We start from the raw sequence: 26,549 nt of genomic DNA on the forward strand, positions 1-26,549 counted from the left end.
TCTTTAACAAATGTTGACAAGCCTACTGTAACATAGCATTTGAGAAGAAACACCAATGTAAAACATTCTGAAGAAATAATATTCAACAAAATAAAAAATAACCATCTTGAGAAACAACAAACATCTGAATTTCTCTGCTAAAGCCAAACAAAACAACAACAACAACAAAAAACCTGGGTAGAATTGGCCTAAAGCTGGTTAGCTCAGACTAAAATAATGTCCCAGGGGACAGGGATAGTTTAACCCAAAGGAATTTGATTCGAATTGTTAATGACTTCTCCATGAGCATCTGGACCAAACTTTATCCCTTGGTACCAAACTGTGGTCCTTAAGTCTTTAGTCACGCTGTCATAAAATACAAACAGCCAACCGCTGACACAGGCAACCATAGATACACCCGTCATTATATGCTTTGAAAGGTCACTGAGAATGTCATGTTGTACAACCGCTAAGTTGGAAGAGAATGGACTCCCATCAGCTTGTTAGAGGACTTTATACAGTGTCCTGAGTGTTTCATGCAAATTAATACACATTCACTTGTTCCCCATACATGGATTTCATATCATTGGATTGCTGTATGTGTGTGAGCTTCACCGCAACTCTATACTTAGTGCGGAGTGATGCTTAAGTGTATAATCATTTCAACTAAATGGTTGAAGGTTAGTAGGGCTCTTCCAGCTCGCTTGTTAACCAGCAGCAGACACGTGTGTGTGTGTGTGTGTGTGTGTGTGTGTGTGTGTGTGTGTGTGTGTGCGCGTGTGTGTGCGCGTGTGTGCGTGTGTGCGTGTGTGCGTGGGTGCGCGCGCGCTGAGTAGAGCCAGTCTCTAGATGTGGTTTAGCCATTTCCTCAAAGGGAAAGCTTGTGGCTAACCTGTCAGGCCAATCAAGAGCTCCTAATGCTGTGATGACTCTTACATCTGTCAGGTCGGGTCAAAAGTCACTGAGGACTCTCGACCAATCACTGTTTGACTCGACTGTGGACTGGTCAGCGATGGGGGGGTTGTAAAAACAGGACAGGCAGACGTGAGTTTCTTTGGGGGGGTGTAGGACTCTGCCTTGGGAAGTTTAGATTGGGTCATAACTGAAAACAAACAGAAAACAACTCTCCTCTCCCCTCATTCAAAACACCTCCATCCATCATCTAAGGGGGCCTTAGCATCCACCTCAGTTCTATTTACACTGAAAACACAGGGCACGCAGGTCCTGGAGTACTCAGAAAATAACTCATAGCTGTGTGTATTTGTTAAGGGTTTTGGCTAAATGGTTTTTCGGGAGGTCTGTGCGAGTACTAAGTTTGTTTGTTCTGTCTTCCTGACTCTGGCAGGCCCAATGTGTGTGGCTCTCGCTTCCACTCTTACTGCTGCCCTGGCTGGAAGACTCTGCCTGGAGGGAATCAATGTATCGTTCGTAAGTATCTCCATCCTAATCCTCTCGTATCATATACAGTACATAAAATAACAATAACAAAGCGATGTGGGAAACAGTTTTCTCCTGTGACCCAGAATATGAAGATGTAAGAAGGTAACCAGAGAGAACTAGTAGTATTAACCCATTAAGAAGACCTGAGGCCAATTCTACAAATGCCTTCTAAATCAGTAGTTCTCACACTTTCAAGATCTTTCAAAAATGTTCAAAAAGTAGCAGATGTACAAGCTTGCAGCGCGGCAGGCAAGTGACACACTGTGAGCTTGTATGCCTGCTATTTTTTAATAGCCAACTCTAATATCTGAAATGACAGATGCTTTCCCGGTTTCAATGGGTTAACATGAATAAATCACTTCTTTGCCTTTGACTGTCAATATAACTCTGTCCTCTCCTCTCCTCTCTCCAGCTATCTGTAGGAACTCATGTGGTGAAGGCTTTTGTTCCCGACCCAACATGTGTACCTGTTCCAATGGTCAGCTCTCTCCCAGCTGTGGGGCCGGAGCAGGAGGTCAGTATTTATTGTCAAACAACAATCCAATATGCTCTATTGTACCAATGATTAGATTGGATGAAGCTAAAGTCTTCTTTATTTTCCCTGTCTTATTCGTGAGCATTTAGCCATGTTACAGTAGCGACGTTTCAATCAATCTTAGATCAATACAAAATGTTACATTGAAAAAACGGAAAAGCATCATTATGCTATTAACAATTTGACCAGTTATGAAAAATATTTTGTAAAGTAGAATGGGAATCAATGAAATCCATAACAGACATGTTGTCGACTATAACTGCAGATTACGCGCAATTGTGCCCCAAAACAACTAAGAAAAAGAATAGAAGTTGGAAACATTATTTAGAACAAACCGCAAGGTCATATTCCAGCCTCAATGCCGCTCAGTCCTTTCTCATATGGTCCATTATAAAGTATTGTTGAGAGGCCTGGATGTGTTCTGTAGCCGGCAGGTCACAGGGTTTGCCAGGATTAAGGCAATGGGTCTGGCTGCGAGAGGGTCAATCCTCTGGGCCTAGTTACGCTCCACTCAGGATGTGGTCTGCTGTGTGCAGCGGAGTCCAGAACGGAGAGTTTTACTGCGCACAGGGAGAGTGTGAGATCACATGTTGTCGTATGATTAGTAGTGGGTATGCAGGGTTATGAGTAAGAAGTTCATACGTTGCACGGCGTGCAGAGAACATTGTAGTAAAGCACCACTTTGGGAGTGTGGAAGGTCTGTCTGGAGGTGTGTATTAAGTAGCGTGTGATGTGTTCGGCTGCACTGCTTTAATAGGCCAGAGACGTATCATCAGTCACGCCTGCCCCTGCCAGACCCAACGCTCACACTCCATGTTAAGCCTCCACATGTACAGTACTACGCATGTGTGCACACACACACACACACACACACACACACACTCCATGTCTATCAGTTGTCCGGTCTGACCCTGAGGTGTAAAACAGGATTTGGTTCACTCAACAGTTAGGATTCTTGAGGGGGGGGGGGGGGGGGGTTCACAAGCAGACTGCAAAATGCATAGACTCTGGAGTACATTTACAGCACATGGCCAGATAGAGACAGAGCTCCACCAGCACCAGTCTTTGAGAAAGGGCTATGAAGTAATGCTCCTTAGGGCGATTGAGAGAGAAGGAAAGAAAGAAAGAAAGAAAGGAAGATATGCTGTAGGAAAGACAGAAAGTGATGATTTAACAGAGCTTCTTAGAGCTGCAGCTAACTTATTGCCACACTGTTTGTGTCAGCTCTCCTCTGCAGGCATTTACGGTAAGTCTTTCCAGAGAACAGACCGCCCTCTCCCAGAGTTAGCTCTAATTCCCCCTTTGTATTGTTTGTTTCTTCTTTCTTCTGGTCACTGACAACTTGTTGCTATAAACTGGCAGTGCATTTTAGCGATCTCTTAGAGTAGTTTATCGCCATGGGACTTCTGTCTTCTCTCACAGATTTAATGTCCGTCAAAGATCTTACACGTCAATGGCCTCTGAGATAAACAGGCGATGTAGTTGATGTATTATGCCCAGTGAAAAGTAGAAGTGCGCCCACCTCCCAATCTTGAAACTGTATCAGGTTCATGGTTGTGATAAGTATCAAAACAAACAGAATACCACCACTCACAGATCAATATTATAACTTGTTTTAATTCAGGGCAGCAATGAACGTACTTCAGCTAAAAGCTGATGATGTCACAAATGGACAACACAACTGCTACATTCGTAGAATATCCTGCATTCAACTGAATAATTCAGTGCAGTTGGAAACAAATTGCAGCTTTTATGTACTGTAGACCCATTTGGAAACACTAATTTCCTTTTCCCTAATTACATAGCCTACTTTTGGCACCTTGGTCACTGGTCTGGACTATTGATAGCAGCTTTATGTCGCTCGTCTTGCCTGTGGAATTCAGAGGTTTGAGTAAATCAGATTGATGATTATGCTGTATATAATCCACATTGTAGATGTTTGTGATTATTGTTTTGTATCCAAGCAGATGGTATTCTGTGCTTATGTTTTGTTGACTGCTGTTGGAATCCGTGATCTTTGCCAATGAGCAAGACATGCACATGTGCCTGTTGATCAAGTGATGGAATGCTAGATATTCACACATTTCCCAGAAGAGAGAAAGTAAGCCATCATGAAACCAAAGTCATTCAATGACTGTACATGATGAGTCACATTGACTGTTACCTAATGACACATTACTTGCTTTCAGACAGTTTTCAGAAAGCTCTCAGGCTTCTCTCTACAAGTCACCTTCGTTATAAAGTAACTGACCGTTTAGAGCAGAGCAGCTGTCCTGGGGATCATATAGTAGGTTCATCTTTATAACCCCTTTTCCCATAACAGTAATTAACCAACAATTACCATGGACATTCCCTCCCACAAGCCCACAAACAGCTGTCCGCACTGACTGGCCTTCCATGGCTGTGAGTCTGAGGCACTGTTGAACCCTGGGAAACGGAGTTCAGAGAGGGGCCTCCTCTAATTAGAAGCCACACCGTTTGAACATAGTCCATGTAGACCTCAAAGTAATAATGTAATGCCCTGTTATGCTCGGTATGAGGTGTGTTTCTCATAAGGGAGGAAATTAGTCTAATTTGTGCTCGAAATTGATGATGCGTGTGCGGCACAGAGTAGAAACTGAAAATAAGCTACAGGACTGTGAGTCACCTATAAAGTGGAAAAAGGTTTTGCGTCTTGACCCTCAACCTACCTTGACAGCATCTCAGCATGCAGCCTTGTGTTTCACCACATTACACTCCATTCTGACGTGGTGGCTGACTTGTCAATGGTCTCAGGGGTGTGTGTAAATCAGGACGGAACACAGCTATAAAGCTTTCAGTGTTCCACCGACACACACACACACACACACACACACACACACACACACACACACACACACACACACACACACACACACACACACACACACACACACACACACACACACACACACACACACACACACACACACACACACACACAAAAGCTGGGGCTTCCTGTGTTTCCTACCCTCTCGTAAAAAACACCCAGATGTGAGCAGACAACTGACAACACCACACTACCAGAATACAGAGGTGCATTGTGGTCCGGTAAAGCTATACGCAACCCCTCTCTCAGGTCTGGAAGACTCAAATAGCATGCGCGCGTACACACACACACATGGACCCCCCCTCTCTCTTCCTCTGCACGTGTAGCTTTCCAGGCACGGGTCATTGGTGCAAACCATCTCTCTCCACCTGGTGGGGGGCGTAGGGGGTGAGGAGGGCGAGAAGGTGGCGATGTTCGCCAGTGAGATCATCATTTCTCCCTGTCTCCAAATCTCCCCCGTTGACTCCCTCCTCCTCTCTCCCTTCTCCTCCTCCCCTCCTCCTGCCGCTCATTGGTGAAAGGGAGTGGGTCACATGACGTGGGCTGAATATCATTAAGCTCATGGCTCTTCTCTCTCGCTTTTATTCCGCCGTTTCATTCATTTTCTCCTGCCTTCTGTCATCTCTGATCCTGTTTGTGATCACTTATTTTGTGTTCCAAATATAGCTTTAGGCTATAATGTGGTACAGGTGTTGTCATTGACATATCTTTCTGTTTCGGTGGCCAGACAATGACTATAAAGTCTCGACTATAAAAAGTGATTTGAGCGAGTGTAACAAACTGCTAGCTGGCTAGCCAAGGCTAACAGAAACTCCTCTGGTTAGAATTGTGCGACCCTCAAACAAATCACTTTTTATAGTTGTGCAGCCATGCATTCGACAGCAGCAACAGAAAGATATGTCAATGACAACACCTGCACCATGTTATATACTGTTAGGCCTATACTGGAGCACAAAAGTGATAATCACAGACAGTGTCGGAGGCGACAGAATATTAGCTTCTTAATATTGCTAGCAATGGTGAGGCAAATTTACCCCCCAAAAAATCTATAACCTACTAATACTAATATCTATACCCTATTAAGACGCAACAGATGTCCTGGTATGTCGGCCATGTTTATGAAAAAGTTCTATTTCCTTAAGTTGCCCCTTCTTTCTGTCCCTTCGTCCGTATCTTCTCATACCCGATCCAAATCATGGTCCAAATTCGGTATTCATGCTGATTACAATTAAATGAATCCTCAATGTTTGAGCAGTCCATAATACAGGCTACTCTTTGTGAAACGCTAACTAAGAGCATATTTACTCATCCAGTCATAGTTGAGTGTGTTTGTGTCCAGGTGGAATTTGTTGATGCGTATTATGGCGGCTGAAATGTCTCCTCTTGGCTTGGACTGTGAATGCAAACGCAGCAAGCCTCACTATACACCCTGAGGAAACTCATTCACTAGAGCAGTGGTTCTCAACCAGTGGTCCGGGGACCACCAGTGGTCCTTGAGGGGGTTCCAGGTGGTCCCCAGCTAAATGATGGAGAGTTGGTAACCAAATGGACCCTTATAGAAACTCCTCTGGGTTAGAATTGTGCGACCCTCAAACAAATCACTTTTTATAGTTGTGCAGCCATGCATTCGACAGCAGCAACAGAAAGATATGTCAATGACAACACCTGCACCTTGTTATATACTGTTAGGCCTATACTGGAGCACAAAAGTGATAATCACAGACAGTGTCGGAGGCGACAGAATATTAGCTTCTTAATATTGCTAGCAATGGTGAGGCAAATTTACCCCCCAAAAAATCTATAACCTACTAATACTAATATCTATACCCTATTAAGACGCAACAGATGTCCTGGTATGTCGGCCATGTTTATGAAAAAGTTCTATTTCCTTAAGTTGCCCCTTCTTTCTGTCCCTTCGTCCGTATCTTCTCATACCCGATCCATCTCTCAGCCGCATCCTTCATTCTTCATCGATCCATCTTTCTCCTAATCTCCCCCTCCTCTCCTCCTTCTTAGCCATCCATCCATTAAGCCATCTCTCCATCCCTATATACCTTCATTCTTCCTTCCATCCAGCTCTTTATCCCTCTGTACTTTCATCCCATCTTCCTACCATGTCTCCAGTTGCTATCTTCCAGTCCCAACGGGCCGGAGAGTTCAGTGTGTATGAAGTAAATGAACAGGGCGGCGTTGCTCTGTCTGATGTCCTTCCAAGTGCAGCTTTATGCTCTTTCTCCCTCTGCCTGTGACCTATTTAGAAATACTTTTTCTGGGTGGTGGTGGGGGGGACTTGTTGAAAATTTGATGAATTTACCGAGGCTGCTCTTGGCTTTGATGGCATTTGCTTTACAGCACACATGGAATGGTTTCCTCACGGTTTGTTCCACAACGGGGGAAAACGGCAATCAGTCACCCCAGTCATTTTTCACGTTTCACTTCCCCTCTTTCTATTGTTGGCCGGAGCAAAGAGAAAGAGAGAGAGGGGTGAACGAGAGAGGTAGATGTAGAGAGAGAGAGAGAGAGGCAGTCTCTCAATAGACTCTCTATGTGAGTTAAGCGATATGGCTTAGTGCCCTGAGCCAAGTTGAGCTGAGGTTGAAATCTGAGAGAGAGAATGAACACATCTCCCATGTGCTGCTGAAACAAACGGAATGCAAGAACAAGGGAGTGAGAGAGAGAGAGGAAGAGAGAGAGAGAGAGAGAGAGAGAGAGAGAGAGAGAGAGAGAGAGAGAGAGAGAGAGAGAGAGAGAGAGAGAGAGAGAGAGAGAGAGAGAGAGAGAGAGAGAGAGAGAGAGAGAGAGAGAGAGAGAGAGAGAGAGAGAGAGAGAGAGAGAGAGCGAGCATTGGTACACTAACCCGTAAGCCCTCCTTACCCTGGCGTTCCAAAGTATTTACTGTAATCCATCTCCATGTGTTGTCACAAGATGCTGTCCAGGCATCGTCTCGTTTGAGCCAAATCTGTACACTGCCAGGATTGTCCTGCATGTGAGAGAGGCATTTGGAATGATATGATCAGATTAACATACAAAGAGACTTATTTTCTAAAGATTTTGGACTTTGGACAGTCTTTCTTTTCTTTTTTTAACAACTACACAGTAAGAAGCTTGTTGACAGGTTGAGCGCATTACGCCACTGCCTCACAATTATTGAAACTTCATGGTCCAAATTCGGTATTCATGCTGATTACAATTAAATGAATCCTCAATGTTTGAGCAGTCCATAATACAGGCTACTCTTTGTGAAACGCTAACTAAGAGCATATTTACTCATCCAGTCATAGTTGAGTGTGTTTGTGTCCAGGTGGAATTTGTTGATGCGTATTATGGCGGCTGAAATGTCTCCTCTTGGCTTGGACTGTGAATGCAAACGCAGCAAGCCTCACTATACACCCTGAGGAAACTCATTCACTAGAGCAGTGGTTCTCAACCAGTGGTCCGGGGACCACCAGTGGTCCTTGAGGGGGTTCCAGGTGGTCCCCAGCTAAATGATGGAGAGTTGGTAACCAAATGGACCCTTATAGATCTTTAACTCTTGAGAGCGAAAAAATGAAACCAAATGGACATTTGGTTTCATTTTACGCTCTCAAGAGTTAAATTATTGTTAAACATCAGTTATTACTTATACTTATTTTTTGTTATTTTGATCAACGTTTGCCTGTTATACTCCTATGGTACCAACATCAATACAGCATGAAATTGTGGACATCTTATCCAACCATAACAAAATATTCTAAGTCTTGGGTCTGAGAGGCAAAATGTCATCAAATGGTGGTCTGTGGCTCAAATGCCGAATAAATAATGGACCTTGATATGAAAAGGGTTGAAAACCACTGCACTAGAGAGAGTCGAGGGAGATGAAAGAAGTGTCTCAAAGGGATAAAGATATGGCGGGAAGAAGGTGAAAGATGGGACAGAGGGGGAGAGAAATAAAAAGGCTAACAGGAAAGGTGATGGCCAGGATGAAAAAGGAGGGATAAAATGAAACGGGAGAGAGCGGCCAGATGAAAGAGTGTGGAAGTGGAACAGAAAGAAGTGGTGAAGTGAATACTGTACAGCGTTGCAGGCCCTCCATGAGAAGCTGGCTCAGCAGAATGCCAAAAGTCTGCCAGCACGACCAATTAGTGCCTCTCATGAATTACGTGTTTGAAGCAGACACATTGGTTGTCTCACACCGTGGCAGAGCCGTCTGCCAGCCAGGGCGGGGTGGACGGGCAGGCAGGCGGGCGGCGGCGGCGGCTCCTGCTTCACATCATCCTAGCCACTCCACCACAGCACTTATGCCTTTGCATGCTCTATTTGTTCGCCGAACATGTTACTGCCAAAAGTCACACTCTCCCTCAGTCTGTCTCTCCATACGTCCTGTTAACTTTGGCTGTTGTACTTTTTGTTTTGTTTCGTCTCTGTATTTCAATTTATCAAATGTTTCTGTGCCTCCTTGCCTGTCTTTTCTCCTTCTTTCTCCTTTCGGCTCCTCTTTCTCTCTCTCCTCTCAGCACATTCCTGACTGACTGTAGCATACAGCTGGCTCAACTTATGGCTTCCCCCCAGCCTGCTTGATTAGCTTTGGGTTTGTGGCCTGGGGGGGGGGACTCTCTATTGAACCAAGGCTTCAGTAAAAACACCAGCGTTGTGCAAACACAATTGAAGTGGAGGGAGTCTTATGTATGTGTTAGAAAAGTGTTCAGACAAACGTATGAAGATAAGGGTTTCCTTATATGCTCGTAGATCACGTATTATCAAACCAACAAACCAACCAGTGCGCTCCTTGCCCTGCGGGGCGTGATTCAGATGGGGATTATCAATTAAACATTAGACTTGTATGACAAAGCGTTGCTCATAAAAGAATAGTTCTCCCCAGCAGACCTTTGATCAACGTTCCTTTATTGTGGAAGAGTCGAGGCTTGTGTGATTGAACAGATGGTGAGCTGGGAGTTCTGAAGGTCATATGTTCAGGCTTAAAGTACATCTGTTGACACTTGTGCCCTCCCACCCTTCTCTCCCCTCTTAACAGTTCAGTCATGTAACGTCAGGTGTATGAATGGAGGCAGCTGCCAAGAGGACTCGTGCTCCTGTCAGAAGGGCTACACAGGCAGTCACTGTGGACAGCGTGAGTACACATTTCTACAGAGTCAGCATACCTGGCTGTGAACGTGTGTATGGCATGGAATGGTATGCATGTGTGTGTGTGTGTGTGTGTGTGTGTGTGTGTGTGTGTGCTGGTGCGGCAATGTAGTTGAGTGTGCCCATTTTAAACATGAAAGTGTTTATCAGGGTGGGGTTGAGTTGTGTGATTACAGTATGTATATCTAAGTGAGAGAAAGACACATATAGAGGGGTGTGTGTGTGTGTGTGTGTGTGTGTGTGTGTGTGTGTGTGTGTGTGTGTGTGTGTGTGTGTGTGTGTGTGTGTGTGTGTGTGTGTGTGTGTGTGTGTGTGTGTGTGTGTGTGTGTGTGTGTGTGTGTGTGTGTGTGTGTGTGTGTGTGTGTGTGTGTGTTAATTATTTTATTGTGTATACAGAATTTATTGAATGACACCCATTCCTCGCCTCTGTCCCATTCAGCTGTGTGTGAAAATGGATGTCAGAATGGTGGCCGCTGCATCGGACCCAACAGATGTGCTTGTGTCTATGGCTTCACTGGCCCGCAGTGCGAGAGAGGTAAGATCCCATTTTCTGTAAGAATATAGTTGAACTATTATGTAGGCCAAGCCGTCTACAACATGGTTTGTCTTTGTATATTTTTGTATGTACAGTATGTCCCCTAAAACATAGACAAATCACAGCTCATGCTCCTACCATGTGCATGACGTCATGAAACGGAAGTACCTCCAGTCATGAAAGCCTGAAATGCCTGGTGAAGTGAAACTTATGAGGAGCATGAAAGATGTGTTGTAGATGAAGATCTACAGTGTGCATGTAAAAATAGATGGGGTGAATCTCTTAGTTACACCAACATTGTTCTTGTGAGACACTTTTGTATTTTGTATTTATGAGGACAACATTTCTATTTGGCCTAATTAGGCGTAGACCATCGCTACATTAGGACATGCCCATACGCATGAGCCTGTATATTTAACTTTTGCCACTGAACACCGCATTTTATAGGCACTGCACACATAGTAGGCTAATCGTTATTGATAAAGATTGGACAAGGACGCAATGCCATTATTGGACTAGTTTTCCATAGCATAAGTATACTGTGACAAACACATTTTGGCACGGTACCATCTTAATGTTATGTAATGTAATATCTTATGCTCACAGTTTGATTCAATATGGTTTTGCATGTTAATATGGTACTCAAACATGTTTTTTTTGGTACTATCCACAACACAAGATTACTGGCAGGGTTACATGCGTGTTTCTGCATAGTGCCATTCCTCCCAAACTGCAACACACCTGCTCAGCATTCCAACAGAACACCCAATGCTGGTGCAATGGAAAAGACTACCTCATGGGGACATGTATCCAGGCGGCCCTTTATCAACCCTAAAAGTCAAGTTTAGACTTGGGAGGGGTGGGTCTGATTGAATGGGAGACAGACGCCACACAATCTCACAGGGGGGGGGGGGGGTCAGTCCATGGCGCAACACCATCTTTATCAGTTCACCCCCTCAAGGGTTGTGGGAGATATCGCACCCGGAAGGAGTTCAGGCTTTTGATGTTGTAATGTCATGTGTGAAGGTCCTATCAGTCTAGACGCGCTGCGCTGTGTTAATTCATTATTTCAGCACTGACTGAGCGCTGGGGTCGCTCTATCTCTGATGACATCATATGCACTGTTTAACCAGACAGACAGACAGACAGACAGACAGACAGACAGACAGACAGACAGACAGTGGGAGTTTGTCTCCTGAGCATGTGCTGATAATGTCAGTGCATTTGTCCTTTTATAACCTCAGAGTTTATATCCTTTGCTTTTGCGCTTTACGCTGATATGAATAAATAATAAAACATTTCTTGTAAAGTGGTTGAGTGACATCCTCCATGGATGGATGGATGGAAAAGGACGTTTATTTTCATGTTCTCAGGAGGGTTAAGGCCAATGCACTTATGTTCAGATGATGAGGTTGAGCAACAGGAGCTCAGAAGTTCTGTTTTACGCACAGTCTGAGTAGGACAGAAAGCCACAGTAAAACCCTGTTATCCATTTGTAACTCTGACAGTGTACACATGTAACCAAATGGACCCTTACCCATTATCCATGTAACCCTTTGTTACCACACTGCCGTCATCAATGTGATGTCATCAACATGACATCAGAGATCCACAGGGAAGGGACTGTTATTAGACCCTACATCGTTCCAAGATCACTATACATTTATATGTCAATTATTTCCATAACCTGATTATTCCCGGTTATAGAATTTAAAAACGTTATTGGTTTAAGGCCTTAGATCCAACTTTTGAAGGAAATAAGGATCCTAGAAAACTTCACTGAAACCCCAAATTCTCTAAATTCTCCAGCCCCTCTAACCCATATCTGTCTCTTGACCTTTCCCCTCTCACTTCTCTCTCCCTCCCTCTTCGCCTTTTCTCTCCAAGCAACTCTGGGGTCTTGTTTTCTTGGAAAACACAACATCGGAGAGGGTTAGGGTTCAGTGTGGAGAAGGGGAAGGGGGGGGGGGGCTTTGCAGACATCTGGTAATAAATAACCCCTCCCCCCTCCATCTCAACCAGACACGAATGACAGCATAGAGTTTCTTTGTGGAGCCATGTACATTTCCTGACCAGGAGTGGAGCAAGGGAGGAAAGTGGCGAGAGAGGGAGAGAGAGAGAGAGAGGAAAAGAGAGAAGGATGGAGGGATGGAAGCAGGGAGGGGCCAAGGGTAGTCAAGATGGACTCCCCAGCTGTGTACACAGGGCCTGGTGAAGGAGACTACAAACAGTCTCGACTTCGTGCTAAAGGACCGGGGACATCACCGGACCCCAGCAGCCACATGTCAAACACCCACGTTTTGCCGGGTGTGGTCGCGTGTCTGCGTGTCCTGTGAGTGTGTGTGTGCGCGCGTGCGTTTGTGTGTGTGTGTGTGTGTGTGTGTGTGTGTGTGTGTATGTTAGCCTGGTTCCAGACAAATCTGCCATTGCAAAAAAAAGAATGCCCTTGGCAGATTAGTATCTGTATTAGTATTAGTATCAGATTAGTATCCAATATCTACACAGTGATATTAGTCTGGCCATGCCAGGCTATGTATGTATGTGTGCATGTGTGTGCATGTGTGTGTATGTGTTTGTCTCTGTACATCTATCTTTATCTGTATGCAGAAATGTAATTATTGTCTGTATCTGTATGCCATAAATATACAGAAAATAGCCGATCTACAAGCTCACAGCGTGTCACATCACTGATTGGCTATATTTGGCGTGCGGCACCAGTGCGCAAACTTGGTTTAAAGGAGGTGTGTGTGTGTGTGTGTGTGTGTGTGTGTGTGTGTGTGTGTGTGTGTGTGTGTGTGTGTGTGTGTGTGTGTGTGTGTGTGTGTGTGTGTGTGTGTGTGTGTGTGTGTGTGTGTGTGTGTGTGTGTGTGTGTGTGTGTGTGTCTCTCTCTCTCTTTGTAACTGTGGGTTTGTTTGATGCCGATCAGCATGGCCCCCTTGCTGCTGGCTTCACACTGTGTCTGGTAAAGACATGAGTCGCCCCTCTACTATACTTGGGAATAGACAGTAAAGCTGTCCATCTTTTTATCCCTCCATCCGTCCGTTCCATAATGATTCACATCCCATCTGCCCAGAGAGAAAGAGGGAGAGGATATGGGTTCTAAGTCTCACTTAAACAACATGAATACTTCCTGAAGTAACATGACTCAGCCTAGTGAAAAGGAACTGATGAGTGCTAGCCTCTAGCCTGGGCCTTGAAAACCACTCAGCTGCTTGAACCTCTGAATTTGATTCCTGTTGACCCTGTCACTGTTTGACACATTTACACCATAAAGTATGCTGTGGTTTTGGAATTGAAATGGCATACTTTGATAACTTTCAGCTCTTTATTTTATTTGTCCTCCATAACATGTAGTTAAAGTGGTTAAAATGATTGTGATGCTATATTAACCACTTGTCGCGTCGCATTGTGAACCCACAATAACAGAAAACAGAAAAGACACTAATATTGAGCCATGAGGGACTCCGGTTACCCATATGGGGTTTTTAAGTGGTTAACACATTTTGCTGGGGACCCTCTGGTACCCCTTGGGGGGTCCTTGGGAACCACTGTTTTAGGGAATGCGTAGCATTAATTGACCTCATCCATGCTTCATCGTTTTAAATCATGTAAAATAGTGTCCAGAGATAATCTTGTGGTTTTCTCTGGAGCAACATGTGACCATTCCTGCCAGGACATTCTCTCCTGAGCCTCTCCTATGTGGTCTCCCTCGTTTCTCCAAACCTCACCTCTTTATGGGGGAAGAAATATAGAGGACTGCTCACTCTTCATTCAAACCAATCCGAGAACGCATCTACAAATGTCTTCTAAATCATAACAGTTTTCTGAAACACTTCTGTTGCTATAATATCAGTGGTTCACTTTTTCATGTCAAGGACCACCATGTATTTGGCCGCGGACCCCCATCTCAAAATGTGTTGTTCCAAGGACCCCCCAGAAGCAAAGCTTTGTGTTAAAAATGTTCAATTTAAAAAAATAATTTATATATTCAAAGATTTGCACACATTTTCACGATTTTTTAAAAATAGCAGATCTACAAGCTCATAGCGCGGCACTCGGTGCCGAGCTATGAGCTTGTAGATCTGCCATTTTTTAAATAGCCAAAGAAATGACACAGATGCTTTCCCGGTCTTTAAGATGAAATAATACTATAAACATCAACTACCAGCAAGGAGACTTAGTTCAAGCTGGATTAAAAGCCAAAGTATAAAAATAATTTAGGGGCTACAACTGAAAAGGTTGTGCACAGTTCAATATGTACATTGTGGTTTGACAGTTCATGTAACCGAGGCTGTGAGTCAGTAGATTTATTGTACCGTGACATAGAGAAAAGACTGGAATTCTAATGGCTGTCACCAATATTGGTGACAGTTTCATGGGAAACTTGTGTGTGTGTGTGTGTGTGTGTGTGTGTGTCTCAGACTCATTGACTTTGGCTAGCTCTGTGAGAGTTAAGCCTGATTTACGTATACTTTGTTGCGTATTTCCGATGTCACACGCCGAAAATAGCTGATCTACAAGATCTTGCATTATAAGTGCGTGGAGGGTGGAGCTCCAACAACTCCACACTCTCATTATGCAGCTTTGTCAATAGGTGCACGTCTGAGTAGTTGCAGTCGGGCGGAAACCTCATATGTCCAAAACTGTTACTTTCCAGGTCAAAACGTGTTGCGATGCGACGCGTTTTGAACGTGTAAATCGGCAATTTTTTGCTACTTCTGTGTGACGCTGTAGTATGACAAAGTAGGGCATTCATTTATGAAAAAACTTTAATATGAAAGTTAATGTAAAAAGGGGAAATATGGAGATAAGAGGTTTCTGTGAGTGGATGTGGTGTGCAGTGTGTCTGTGTGTGTTAAGGCACGTCTTACTATCACTATCTAGCGCTCGTGTATCGAGCCATGGGATCTGCACCGATGTGTGTCCACTTGTGGGCTAATTTATATGCCGTTGTACGACTATGCTTTGGCCCATTACGCCGGCTGTACTCCAGCACTACTCAGCCCTGTCCATTTCAATGGGTCACAGTTCCAGTCTACTGCCATGCCTCCTCCGGCCCAAATAAACCAATGATCACAACGGAATGTCAGGGCAACGTTGAGGCGCTAGAAAACGTAGGAAGTTGTTGCTATTTCTGATCTGTTGACTCTGGACAGGGAGTGCACAGAACATAATGGTAATAGACATGGCTCCCTCCTCGGTGGAAAAGTGGGTCCCCCAGGAGCAAGCCCTGGTTCTACTACATTGGTTCTCAAGGTGGGGTCCGGGGACCCCCAGGGGTCCTTGGGGGGGGGGGGGGGGGGGGTGTTACCATAGCACGCCACCGAGTGCAGCACTATGATCTTGTAGATCTGCTATTTCTGTGCAAATCTTTGAATATATAAAAAAAATTAAAGCGGACAAATCTTTGCTCCTGGAGGTCACTGACACAAAATATCATGGGGGTCCGCGGCCAAGTATGTATCATTTTGGGGGTCCTTCACATGAAAAAGTTTGAGAACCACTGTTTTACTATATACACCCAAGTGGAACCATCAAAATCGTACGCTATATGATATTATACAAAATAATAACTAGTGGAGTTGGACGCGCACTTCTGATAGGACCCTAAGTTAACATTTAGACAGCTAGACCAGAAGCTCCTTACAGATGAGTGCTGACGAGGTCTTTCGAGAGCGCTCGATATTTTTAATCCAAGTCTGCAGAAATATGTCTCTCAGGCTATGTTTGGATAACAAGCTTTCTATCCAGAGGTTGTGCATGATTAAGTGCTCATGACATCATCATGTTAGGTTTTATGTGTAATTGGGAAAGTCTCGTTACGCTTGCTGCATTTTTTAGACTGCAGTTTTCCATGAAGGTACTAAAGTTTTGATTATGCGCCTCATAAACAAAGGCTATGGGAATCATTTTTAGGAGCCACGGCCAAATATAGAGATTGTTCCTGTCAGTATTTGTTTGGCATGCAGGGAGAGTGGGTAAATATGTTTGATCTTGGGGGGGGGCTGCAAAGACATGCCTTCACTGAATAGGCACGCTTCCTGAGTAGTGATTGTTAATGGTGTCTGGACACTACTTGGCAACTGTGTGTGTGGGTGTGTGTGTGGGTGTGGGTGTGTGCGTGTGGGGGTGTGTGTGTCCATTTCTGCCCTCAATAATGCCCGACATTATTGTTCTGCCGCTCGAGTCGACAGGAACTTTCCTAAAACAGACAAAAATAGTTGTAGGAGACCATACAGTACAATGGAGGAGAACTTATAGAGACAATGACAAGGAAACTGCAACAATTATGTACATTGTGGTGGTCCTAAGGTCAAATGCTTTTCGGTGGTAAACTCCACATGTCTGGAAAATTGTCCTTCTGACTTGAGCAACAAATAAGTCGACATTAGCATTTACGCCACATGAGTATTAAACTAATTACTAAGAGTGTATGAGAACAGATATACTGAAGGTAACAAGAACACAGGCCAAACACATGGCGTGTTTGGTGATTTTTTGGTTTTTCCACCAAGTCGTGTGTGTTCTGCTCCATAAACCCTCAGTGTTTTTCTCTTTTCTCAATACTGTCCATTGACATCATGTAGTATACTGTAGCGTTCAGCTGCAGAACAAGACTGGTGCCAAAACCCGTTCCATGTCACAGCAGATTATTATCTGCTATTGAGGGCTTATCGCTCTCAGCCACTCTCCCACAGTCTCTTGGTGTGTGTGTGTGTGTGTGTGTGTGTGTGTGTGTGTGTGTGTGTGTGTGTGTGTGTGTGTGTGTGTGTGTGTGTGTGTGTGTGTACACGTGCATGCATGTATCAGTGTTTGTAAAATATTTAGTCACGTTTGGGTGAATGCCTTTGGTGTGGAAGCAGTGAGCAGCACAGAAAGGAAAAGAGACATTTAAAGCCTGCTGATAATGGCCTTGATAATACTAAGAGGCAGCCATGGTTGGTTGGCCAACATGAAGATAGAAAGCGCACGCACGACGTGCACACACACACACACACACACACACACACACACACACACACACACACACACACACACACACACACACACACACACACACACACACACACACACACACACACACACACACACACACACACACACACACACACACACACAGTGAGAGACAAACAAACAAGCACACAGTTGAAGTTGAATCATTTATTTACAGTATATGCACTTCGGCATAAGGACACAGGGACACAAACAACAGAGATACAATCAGAAATTCCATAAGACCTGCCAACTAATGAACATTCACAATGTGCGCACGCACGCACGCACGCACGCACGCACACACGCACGCACGCAAGCACGCACGCACACACACACACATTAGCAAATCCCTCTGTCTCTTCTTACAGGTGAGGTAAAGGGGTGAGTTGCGGTTAAGTCTTGTCTGTTTAGATAGAGAGATAGAGTATATATCCTACAGCTGTATAAAGTCTGGCGAGGGCCCATCTGGGATGGACGCACACACACACACACACACATACACACACACAGCACACATACAGTATCTAGTATATTTTTCTACTCTTTATTATGTTGACTGGATGACCTCTTACAAAAGTATATTTTGTGTGTGTGTGTGTGTGTGTGTGTGTGTGTGTGTGTGTGTGTGTGTGTGTGCTCGCGCACAGGAGTATGTGTGAATGGTGATGGCTTGATTCCCATGTAATCAGCTCATGTTTCATGAGTCCCTTATCTTCATAAAACTCCCTCACTGGGAATACTGTAAATATATCGGCTATTATAAATCACAAGGAAACGTTTCTCCTCTTGTTCCTGCTCTCTCTCTCTCTCTCTCTCTCTCTCTCTCTCTCTCTCTCTCTCTCTCTTCCCCTTGTACATCACATCCACTGCTCACTTGGTTTCTCTCTCGCGCTCGCTCCTGTTGTTGACCTCAATAGACGTTGTCATTTGGGGGCGCCCTCCCTTCTCCCCGATCCCACCACAGCTGGACAGGTTCCGTGGGAATTCGTTTTCCCAGAAGGCTTTGCGTTCCAGACAGGATTAACTACTTTCTCACCTCGGCCATCACTGTATTCTATCTTTCTTTCATCAGAGTTTCATCATAGGAGCAAGGCTTTGAGGAGTGATCACATTTGGCTGCGGTACCCAACTCTTATACGGTTGGCTAGACTACAATAACATTGTCCAATAGGAATCGCCCGATCACTTTAACAACTCCCGATGTGATTTGCTGGTTAGTGTGTGAGAACCGATGTAGGTGAAAGGTTATTGGGTGCGGCCATGACCTTGTTAACCCACCTCTGGGCTCAGTTACAGTTGGCCAGCAACTATTGGCAGCTTTTATTAGAAGCCTAGTGGTGATTATGAAACTGAATGTGTAATGGAAACCCCTTGTTAGAATGAGAGAAGGGCATTATGTTCTATGCTTTTCATGAACAACTTATTGCCTATTCAAAAACTTTCAAAAATAGCTACAAGCTCACAATGTGTCGCAACATGGCGGATTGTGAGCTTGTAGATCTGCTTTTTCCCCCTGACATTGTCTGAAAAGGTTCACCTAAAATAACAAAAAAGGGACGCCAGGCTGTAAGTGGTTAAAAGGAAGAAAAGGATTTAGATTCATAGTGATGTTTAGAGATTATTAAGGAAACCGGATACACCTGGATGTGAGACAGAGATGACTAAATGCGGATTTATCATGACTGCATTTTAGCGTGCGTGCGTGCGTGCGTGCGTGCGTGCGTGTTGGAGGGCTGTTGAGATGAGTGGGATGGAGTGACTCGAAATAGAAAAAGAGAAGGGAGGATCTTGTGAGTGTGTTTGATCTGTTGAGCAATCCAAACTGTAATCAGACCAAATTGCTTCCGAATGTTGTCGACAAGTCCGAGCCAGGAAGTAGGCTTGCTCTCCTAACCTAACCTGTCTGGCCCACGCACGCACATGTCCACTTGATACGCACACACACGTACACACACACACACACACACACACACACACACACACACACACACCCCCACACACACACACACACACACACACACACACACACACACACACACACACACACACACACACACACACACACACACACACACACACACACACACACACACACACACACACACATGTCCACTTGATACGCACACACACACAAGCGTACGCGCGCGCGCACACACACACACACGCGCGTACGCACGCACGCACGCACACACACACACACACACACACACACACACACACACACACACACACACACACACACACACACGTGGTGTGTGTGTGTGTGTGTGTGTGTGTGTGTGTGTGTGTGTGTATGTTAACACATAGACACATAGCAGTCTATGTTAACACATAGACTGCAACTCATGTGTAGATGTGTATTTTTCTCCACACATCATTTCACTTCCTAGACTAACACAGGCATTGACACACATACTGTATTTTCTCTGTCTCTTTTTCTCCCTCTCTCTCTCACGAGGCGCCACGATGCATTGTGAGCTTGTAGATTGGCTATTTTTGGTGCAAGACATGATGCGCAACCAAGTATAAATCAGACTTGACACGGTGAGACACAGTGAGACAGTAACACAGTGAGACAGAGACATAATGAGACAGACACAGTGAGACAGGGTGTCCTGGCTTGCCGTGTGTTATTCAGTCCATTAAAAGAGCACTGGGATCGCTGCTCCAGTCTTTTGTTTGGCCCCCGCTTTATGGCACAGGCACATGCTGTGTTTTACTTCAGGCGTGTGTGTGTGTGTGTGTGTGTGTGTGATAGAGAGAACAGAGAGAGAGAGTGACAGCATGCCATGCGTATATATTTTGAGCATAGACGCACACATGCGGCTTTTGCTGAACTTGGCTACTGTGGTTGTCTGTCTGGTGTTGCTGATGGTCAAGCCATGGGAGACTCCAGTCTTCACACAGTGTCTCTCTTTTGTCAACATCATAGATGTAATGGCTAGCCCACAGCCAATACTGAAATATCCCTACTTTTTTTTACTCTTTCAACTTTTCTCTCTCCTTTAGTCTCATTCTCTGTTGCCTACCCAGCCTTTGTCCTTCTATTTCTTATGTTGTTGATAAACCCTCTGGTCCCAAAAGTGGATGCTTGATGATGATTACCAGGCATTTTATTCTGTCTGTTTCAGATCATCCCAAATATTCTATTCTTTTTTAATTCTGTTGCTGATTTTATCAGATTTTTTTGTTGAGTTTTATGTAAAGCACTTTGTAACTTAGATTTGATAAATGTTTTATAACTACTACTTATAATAATAATCCTACTATAAATGTGCGAAATCTCTGTCCGTGTGTCGGTAAGTCTGTAGTTCACTTATCTCGAGAACCGTCCGAACGACCGATTTCAAACTCGGCGCATGTATCGCCGATAACCCGAGGGACTGCCGTGCCCCCGAAAAGTACCCTGATGTCATCAATATGATGTCATAGTACTGACGTCATAGACTGGCCTGCTCTCCATATTTGAGCATGCCTTACATGGGATTCATGTAATTCATCTTACAATAGGATTCACTTCATGCCTCTGAATACAAAAGGCAAAAAGACATAAGCTGTGTGTGTGTGTGTGTGTGTGTGTGTGTGTGTGTGTGTGTGTGTGTGTGTGTGTGTGTGTGTGTGTGTGTGTGTGTGTGTGTGTGTGTGTGTGTGTGTGTGTGTGTGTGTGTGTGTGTGTGTGTGTGTGTGTGTGTGTGTGTGTGTGCGCGCGCATGCGTGCGGCACTGCACGGACACATCTGGGCCAGAGGTTGTCCCTCTGCTGTGCCGACTATGCAGGCCACATTAATCCAACCCAGATGTGAGTGGTCCAGCGCTCAGCAGTAGGTCTCAGCTGCTCAGGGGGGGACTTGCATTCCTGGCCACAAATTGTGCAGGAAAGATTGTCAGGTCACTGGTGAGTGAGGGGGGAAAAAGAAAGATAGTGGTAGATAGACAGGCAGGGTGAGAGACAGACAGGCAGGCAGGCAGGCAGGCAGGCAGGCAGGCAGGCAGGCAGGCAGGCAGGCAGGCAGGCAGGCAGGCAGGCAGGCAGAAAGAAACTTGAGGTGGGCTGGCATGAGCCCCAATCTTCGTTCTGCATGATCAGTTTGACCTACTTTATTTCCCCCATCCCCATCTCTCTGTCTCTCCCCCGCTCCCATTCTCCCTCATTCCCTGTCAACGTCAAATGGATGTGATTTAGCTTTCATGTAGCACAAGGAAGCAATAAGGACTAGAGAAGGAATCCCACGGCACAAGACACCACCACTGAACCCTGTTTGTCTGTGGACCTCATTGTGTTCTTCTTCTGCTGGGCTTTGGTTCCCCCACATCTCAGGTTACCGTGGCTGTCACAGTCTTTCCCAACAGCATAGCTCCTTTTTAATCTCCACTGTGACAATCTTGGCGATCTACCTTTTTAATGAAGACTATATTAGCTTTGGCGCCGCCATGGTGAACTTAATAAGGGCCTCAGCTGCGGGGGGAAGCCGCCATTAGGTGCACTGTTGAGTTCTATTACGTGTGACTGAAGAACGGACATCGTATTGCTGAAAATGGTTTCAGCATGAGGTCATTGTGTCTGATTCCTGAAGTGCAGTTAACGTGATTATGTTGTTAGTTTGCTGGCAAACAGCAAGCAGTACAGGGTGCAGGCAAGGTGGCCATTGAATCTACAGACCTTTTGTTCTCATTACATTGTTTGCACACCAAACATCTGTGTTTGGTCAACCGATCCATTCTATAAAGTGTCATCAACTTTCCCGTGAAATCAGGATGAATGTGACGTACACAAACACCTGGTGCTGAGTGGAGAGTTCAGTCTGGTTACGTTTGGTACGGTTCGGCTGATACCATTAGTTTCCTGACCAGAAAATAATATTTTTGTAGACAAGGCTTTTACAACATTCAAGGCTTTCACATCATCCAAGTTTGTTTAAAAGATCGCCATGGTTTTTAAAGGACACAGGTTAGGACACAGGATAGCATAGGACACAGGGACAGGATAGACAGCATACAGGGCACAGACCTCCAGGACTATATCTTCAAGGCCACTTCAACTCCCGTCAGAGCTCAGCATCTCCTGCACGAACCAGGATGTTTGGACTTAGAACCCAGACACTCCTGTTTCGTACAGGGCTTTTTGTAGCCCTCTAGACTCTGCTGCTTGCCACAGAAGCCATCCTTTGGACCATACAGGTTGGATATCGGTTACGTTATGATGGGACACCGCTGCGGCAGGTCCTGGTCCTTAGACATTCAGTCTCCCCCTTCCTCTGAATAGTATTTTTCAAATATGTTTACTAAGCAGTACATTTAAGTTCAGGAGTTCAGTTTGGTTTGGTTTGGTTAAGCAGTGTGGAAATACCTACACAGGAATGTTTGCCAATGCGATAATTGTTATTGATGGGAACTAGCGATCCCACCCTCTTATTAGGTGGATTATCTTATTATATCCTTGGAAATAGAAGCCACCACTGTTCAGCTCCCCACCAGAGTTAACACAGTGGAATGTGCTTCAGCATACATCAGCCGAGTTGGTTAACTTTATCAGTTTAGATTCATAGCAACCCTAGCCAGACAGTCTGCTCTTATTTCACAGTGTCTCCTAAACTACCCCATTTTAAGTTCATACCTATGGCCTTTGTGAGGATTTGAACTGAATGAGTATTTGGTTGGATGGATGGATGAATGAAAGAATGAATAAATTAATGAATGAAGGACGCAAAAGGTGTCCGCGAGGGGTCTTTTACTGTATGCACCTACTGTATCACCTCCAAGAATTTGAAATGTCATCGTTTGCCAGTGGTTAATCCAAAGATTATAGTGAAGTTCAATGAAACGGTGCAAAAGTGCTGGAAAATGTGTTTAACAAAAGGGACGCTAGGGTTCAAGTGGTTAAAGCTGTATAAACATGCTTTTTCAGTGCCATTACTCTTTTTTCCCTTTTGAAGTCAATATTTAGTTCAAAACTAAAGCTCTACTGTATACATTAGTTTTGTGAAAAAAAGAAAGAAAAAAAGAAAAAGATGATAATTCGGATATTATGTGGGGTTGACTTTATAATATGAATGTACTTATTTTGTCAACTACATTTTCTACTATGTTTTCCAAAGCAACCATAGTTAGGGTTTTAATGTAATTTTGTGTCTCTTTTTACGATTTTAAATGAAATTCCCCATATCCTTTGTAGGATTCGAGCAACTTTTGCTCCTGCTGTATTGGAGCATAATGAACAGTGAATGAGTGAATTATTCAATTAATCAAACGCATTCGATTTAACAAATGATTAATGATGTCTCCTTTCTGCTCCAGACTACCGGACCGGGCCTTGCTTCACCCAGGTGAACAACCAGATGTGTCAGGGTCAGCTTAGTGGCATCGTCTGCACCAAGACCCTCTGCTGCGCTACTATTGGCCGGGCGTGGGGCCACCCCTGTGAGCAGTGCCCCGCACAGCCACACCCTTGTAGACGAGGATTCATCCCCAACATTCGCACCGGAGCCTGCCAAGGTTTGTAGAATGAACAACGTTATCCGTATGTTTCTTTCTCTCCATTTCTCCCTCTCGCTCTCAATGTCTCTGTCTCTCTCTCTCTCTCTCTCTCTCTCTCTCTCTCTCTCTCTCTCTCTCTCTCTCTCTCTCTCTCTCTCTCTCTCTCATATATTCAATAATTCATTCATGCACACTACACATGCAGATTATGAACACACCTGGGGGATCCTCTCGTGAGCACGCACACATATGTAGACATACACACGTATGTATGTACATGACGTGGACACTTCTAAACGAGCACAGGCTGTGTCACCACAACAAACAGTATAACCATCACTTTATCTGTCGGCATCTCAGCTGCAGTTCAAACAACATCCCCTACCCAGAGTCAACAACACGGAGTGAGTTTACATGCACACAAGACTTCCAGACACTAGCTCACATCCTGCGTACGGACTGTTTATACGTATCTTGATGTCCCCATCACAAATATCCCACCACACATGACCAAACGGCATATTCTGAATGCCATGTGTACCGAAGATACGTGGACCACAGAAGTAAACGATGACGTTTTAAATGTTTTTTACACCTCAGTGTTGAGGGAGACCAAGGTTGGGAAGTCATTGCGTTGTAAGCTTGTCGATCTGCTATTTTCTGTTAAAGTCTTCCCCACAATAAGGACGCTGAGGTTTAAGTGGTTAAGAGCCTGTAAAGTAAATTCAATGATTTGTTTATAAACACATCATACATGTTAAATAGTCATGGCTGAAAACATGTAAACATTCTGGGAACTATGTTTTACAGAATTTTGTTATGATATTTTAGGCGGGGTTGAAATCAGACCTGATGACGCACCACGGTCTTGTACTCCAATCAATCATAACTGCCGTGCCGTCATCGAACTTGTAGAGAGGCTATTTTCGCCGCACAAGACCGTCGTATGACGGAGCATAATGCACAACACTACCACACAACGTGACATCAAGGAGACAACAGAGAGAGAGCGTCAGACAAATAGCCATCACAGTCCTGGTGTTACACCAAAACACATAAATCACCAAATGAACAACAACATAATTCCCCAATGCACCCAGCGTTCAGGCCAGAAAGAACAAAGAGAATACCCCTATTTCAAACTTTTGACGATTTTCATTCAAATTTGGCTAGATGTTGTGACAAACTGAGAAACCATATTATTATTAAAATGACAAAAACATATGTTAATTTCTAAATGACAAAATAATTGTAATTACAAATTCAAAAGAGGTAATTAAATGACAGATTCTAATCAAAATGCTGGTGATTACAAAGGGTTACTCTTTTTACTGTCAAAAGATAGTATACTAATATCAGCATATTTCAGCTCCTCATTTATGTTTTCCATAATGAGGGTATGAGTTTCTGCTGTATATGCTGGTGTTTGTAACAAGGTCTACCATTTTCATGTGCCAGAACGTCAACAGAACACTTGACTGAACTGAATAATATCAGAATATTAGTAATGCTGTACATTGTACATGGAAGCAGAGCAGACTCATTGTACATGAACCGTTTCCTGTCTGACACAGTTACAGCTTTTACACACACTCCTGATATTTGCTTATCAGTGTTTAGCAGACCATACATGCATGCACGCTGTACACAGCCGTATTGAACTTCAAAGTTGAATGGGAGAGACGGGATAAAACGGAGAACAAAAGAGAAGGAGATGGAGTACAAATATGAACCGAGTTTCACCTTCCTCCATCAACATTCCTCCTGCCCGAGTCCCAGACCCCCAGACCAGTGTCTGTCTGTGTAAACTGTGTGTGTGTGTGTGTGTGCGTGTGTGCGTGTGTGCGTGTGTGTGTGTGTGCGTGCGTGCGTGCGTGCGTGCGTGCGCTGCCATATTGTGTGAGAGAAATAAGCAACCAGTCTATGAAAACAATCCCAAAAGAAGCGACATACATCGGCTAATTTTTACAGAAAGACAAGCCCAAAGTCGCTTATAATAAGCAGACATGGCAGCACGTGTGTGTGTAAATGGTGCATTTATATAGCGCTTTTATCCAAAGCGCTTTACATGGATTGTGCATTACATTCCACACACACATTCATACACCGATGACGGAGGAAATCATGCAAGGCACCAACCTGCTCATCGGGAGCAATTAGGGGTTCAGCGTTTTGCTCAAGGACACTTCGACACTAACTCTGGGGGAGCCCGGGATCGAACTGGAAACCTCACGGCTTCCATCCGGCCGCTCTACCGGCCACTCTACCCCTGAGCCACTGCCGCTGTGTGTTGCTCTCTTACTCGCTCTCAGGTTTCTCTTCAAGCCCATCTAATAACCTGCTGGCCTGGCCACTTGAGTGGCAATAAGTCTACATCAATATAATATTATGACACATACAGAGGTCGTGTCCCCAGTTGCATATGCCCAGCTAGGTTCTCAGTCAACCCCCAACCCAGCACCACCCACATGGTCCCACTCTACCTCTCCGGGGAGATTTTAATGGACCGGTACATGGCTCTAGAGCTAACGCCCTCATAGAAAGTGATTTTTTTAGACCATATAGTTTAAAAGCTGTTCTAATTTTCAACCTGCTGAAAGCAGTGTAATAAGTCATGACA

The 26,549-nt window shown here is 44.5% G+C and overlaps 1 protein-coding gene across 1 annotated transcript in view; it reads left to right on the forward strand.

Moving 5' to 3' along the window:
• Positions 1–26,549, forward strand: part of fbn2b (fibrillin 2b) — an 86,930-nt gene that overhangs the window by 12,199 nt on the left and 48,182 nt on the right. The window contains exons 3-7 of the mRNA XM_080430992.1: positions 1,325–1,407; positions 1,832–1,933; positions 9,814–9,909; positions 10,364–10,459; positions 23,750–23,947. Of these exons, the coding sequence (XP_080287118.1) occupies positions 1,325–1,407; positions 1,832–1,933; positions 9,814–9,909; positions 10,364–10,459; positions 23,750–23,947 (575 nt within the window). The remainder of the gene's footprint in view (positions 1–1,324; positions 1,408–1,831; positions 1,934–9,813; positions 9,910–10,363; positions 10,460–23,749; positions 23,948–26,549) is intronic.

Source organism: Gymnoscopelus braueri (genome assembly GCF_963280865.1).
Source record: "Gymnoscopelus braueri genome assembly, chromosome: 6".
Lineage (NCBI taxonomy): Eukaryota > Metazoa > Chordata > Actinopteri > Myctophiformes > Myctophidae > Gymnoscopelus > Gymnoscopelus braueri.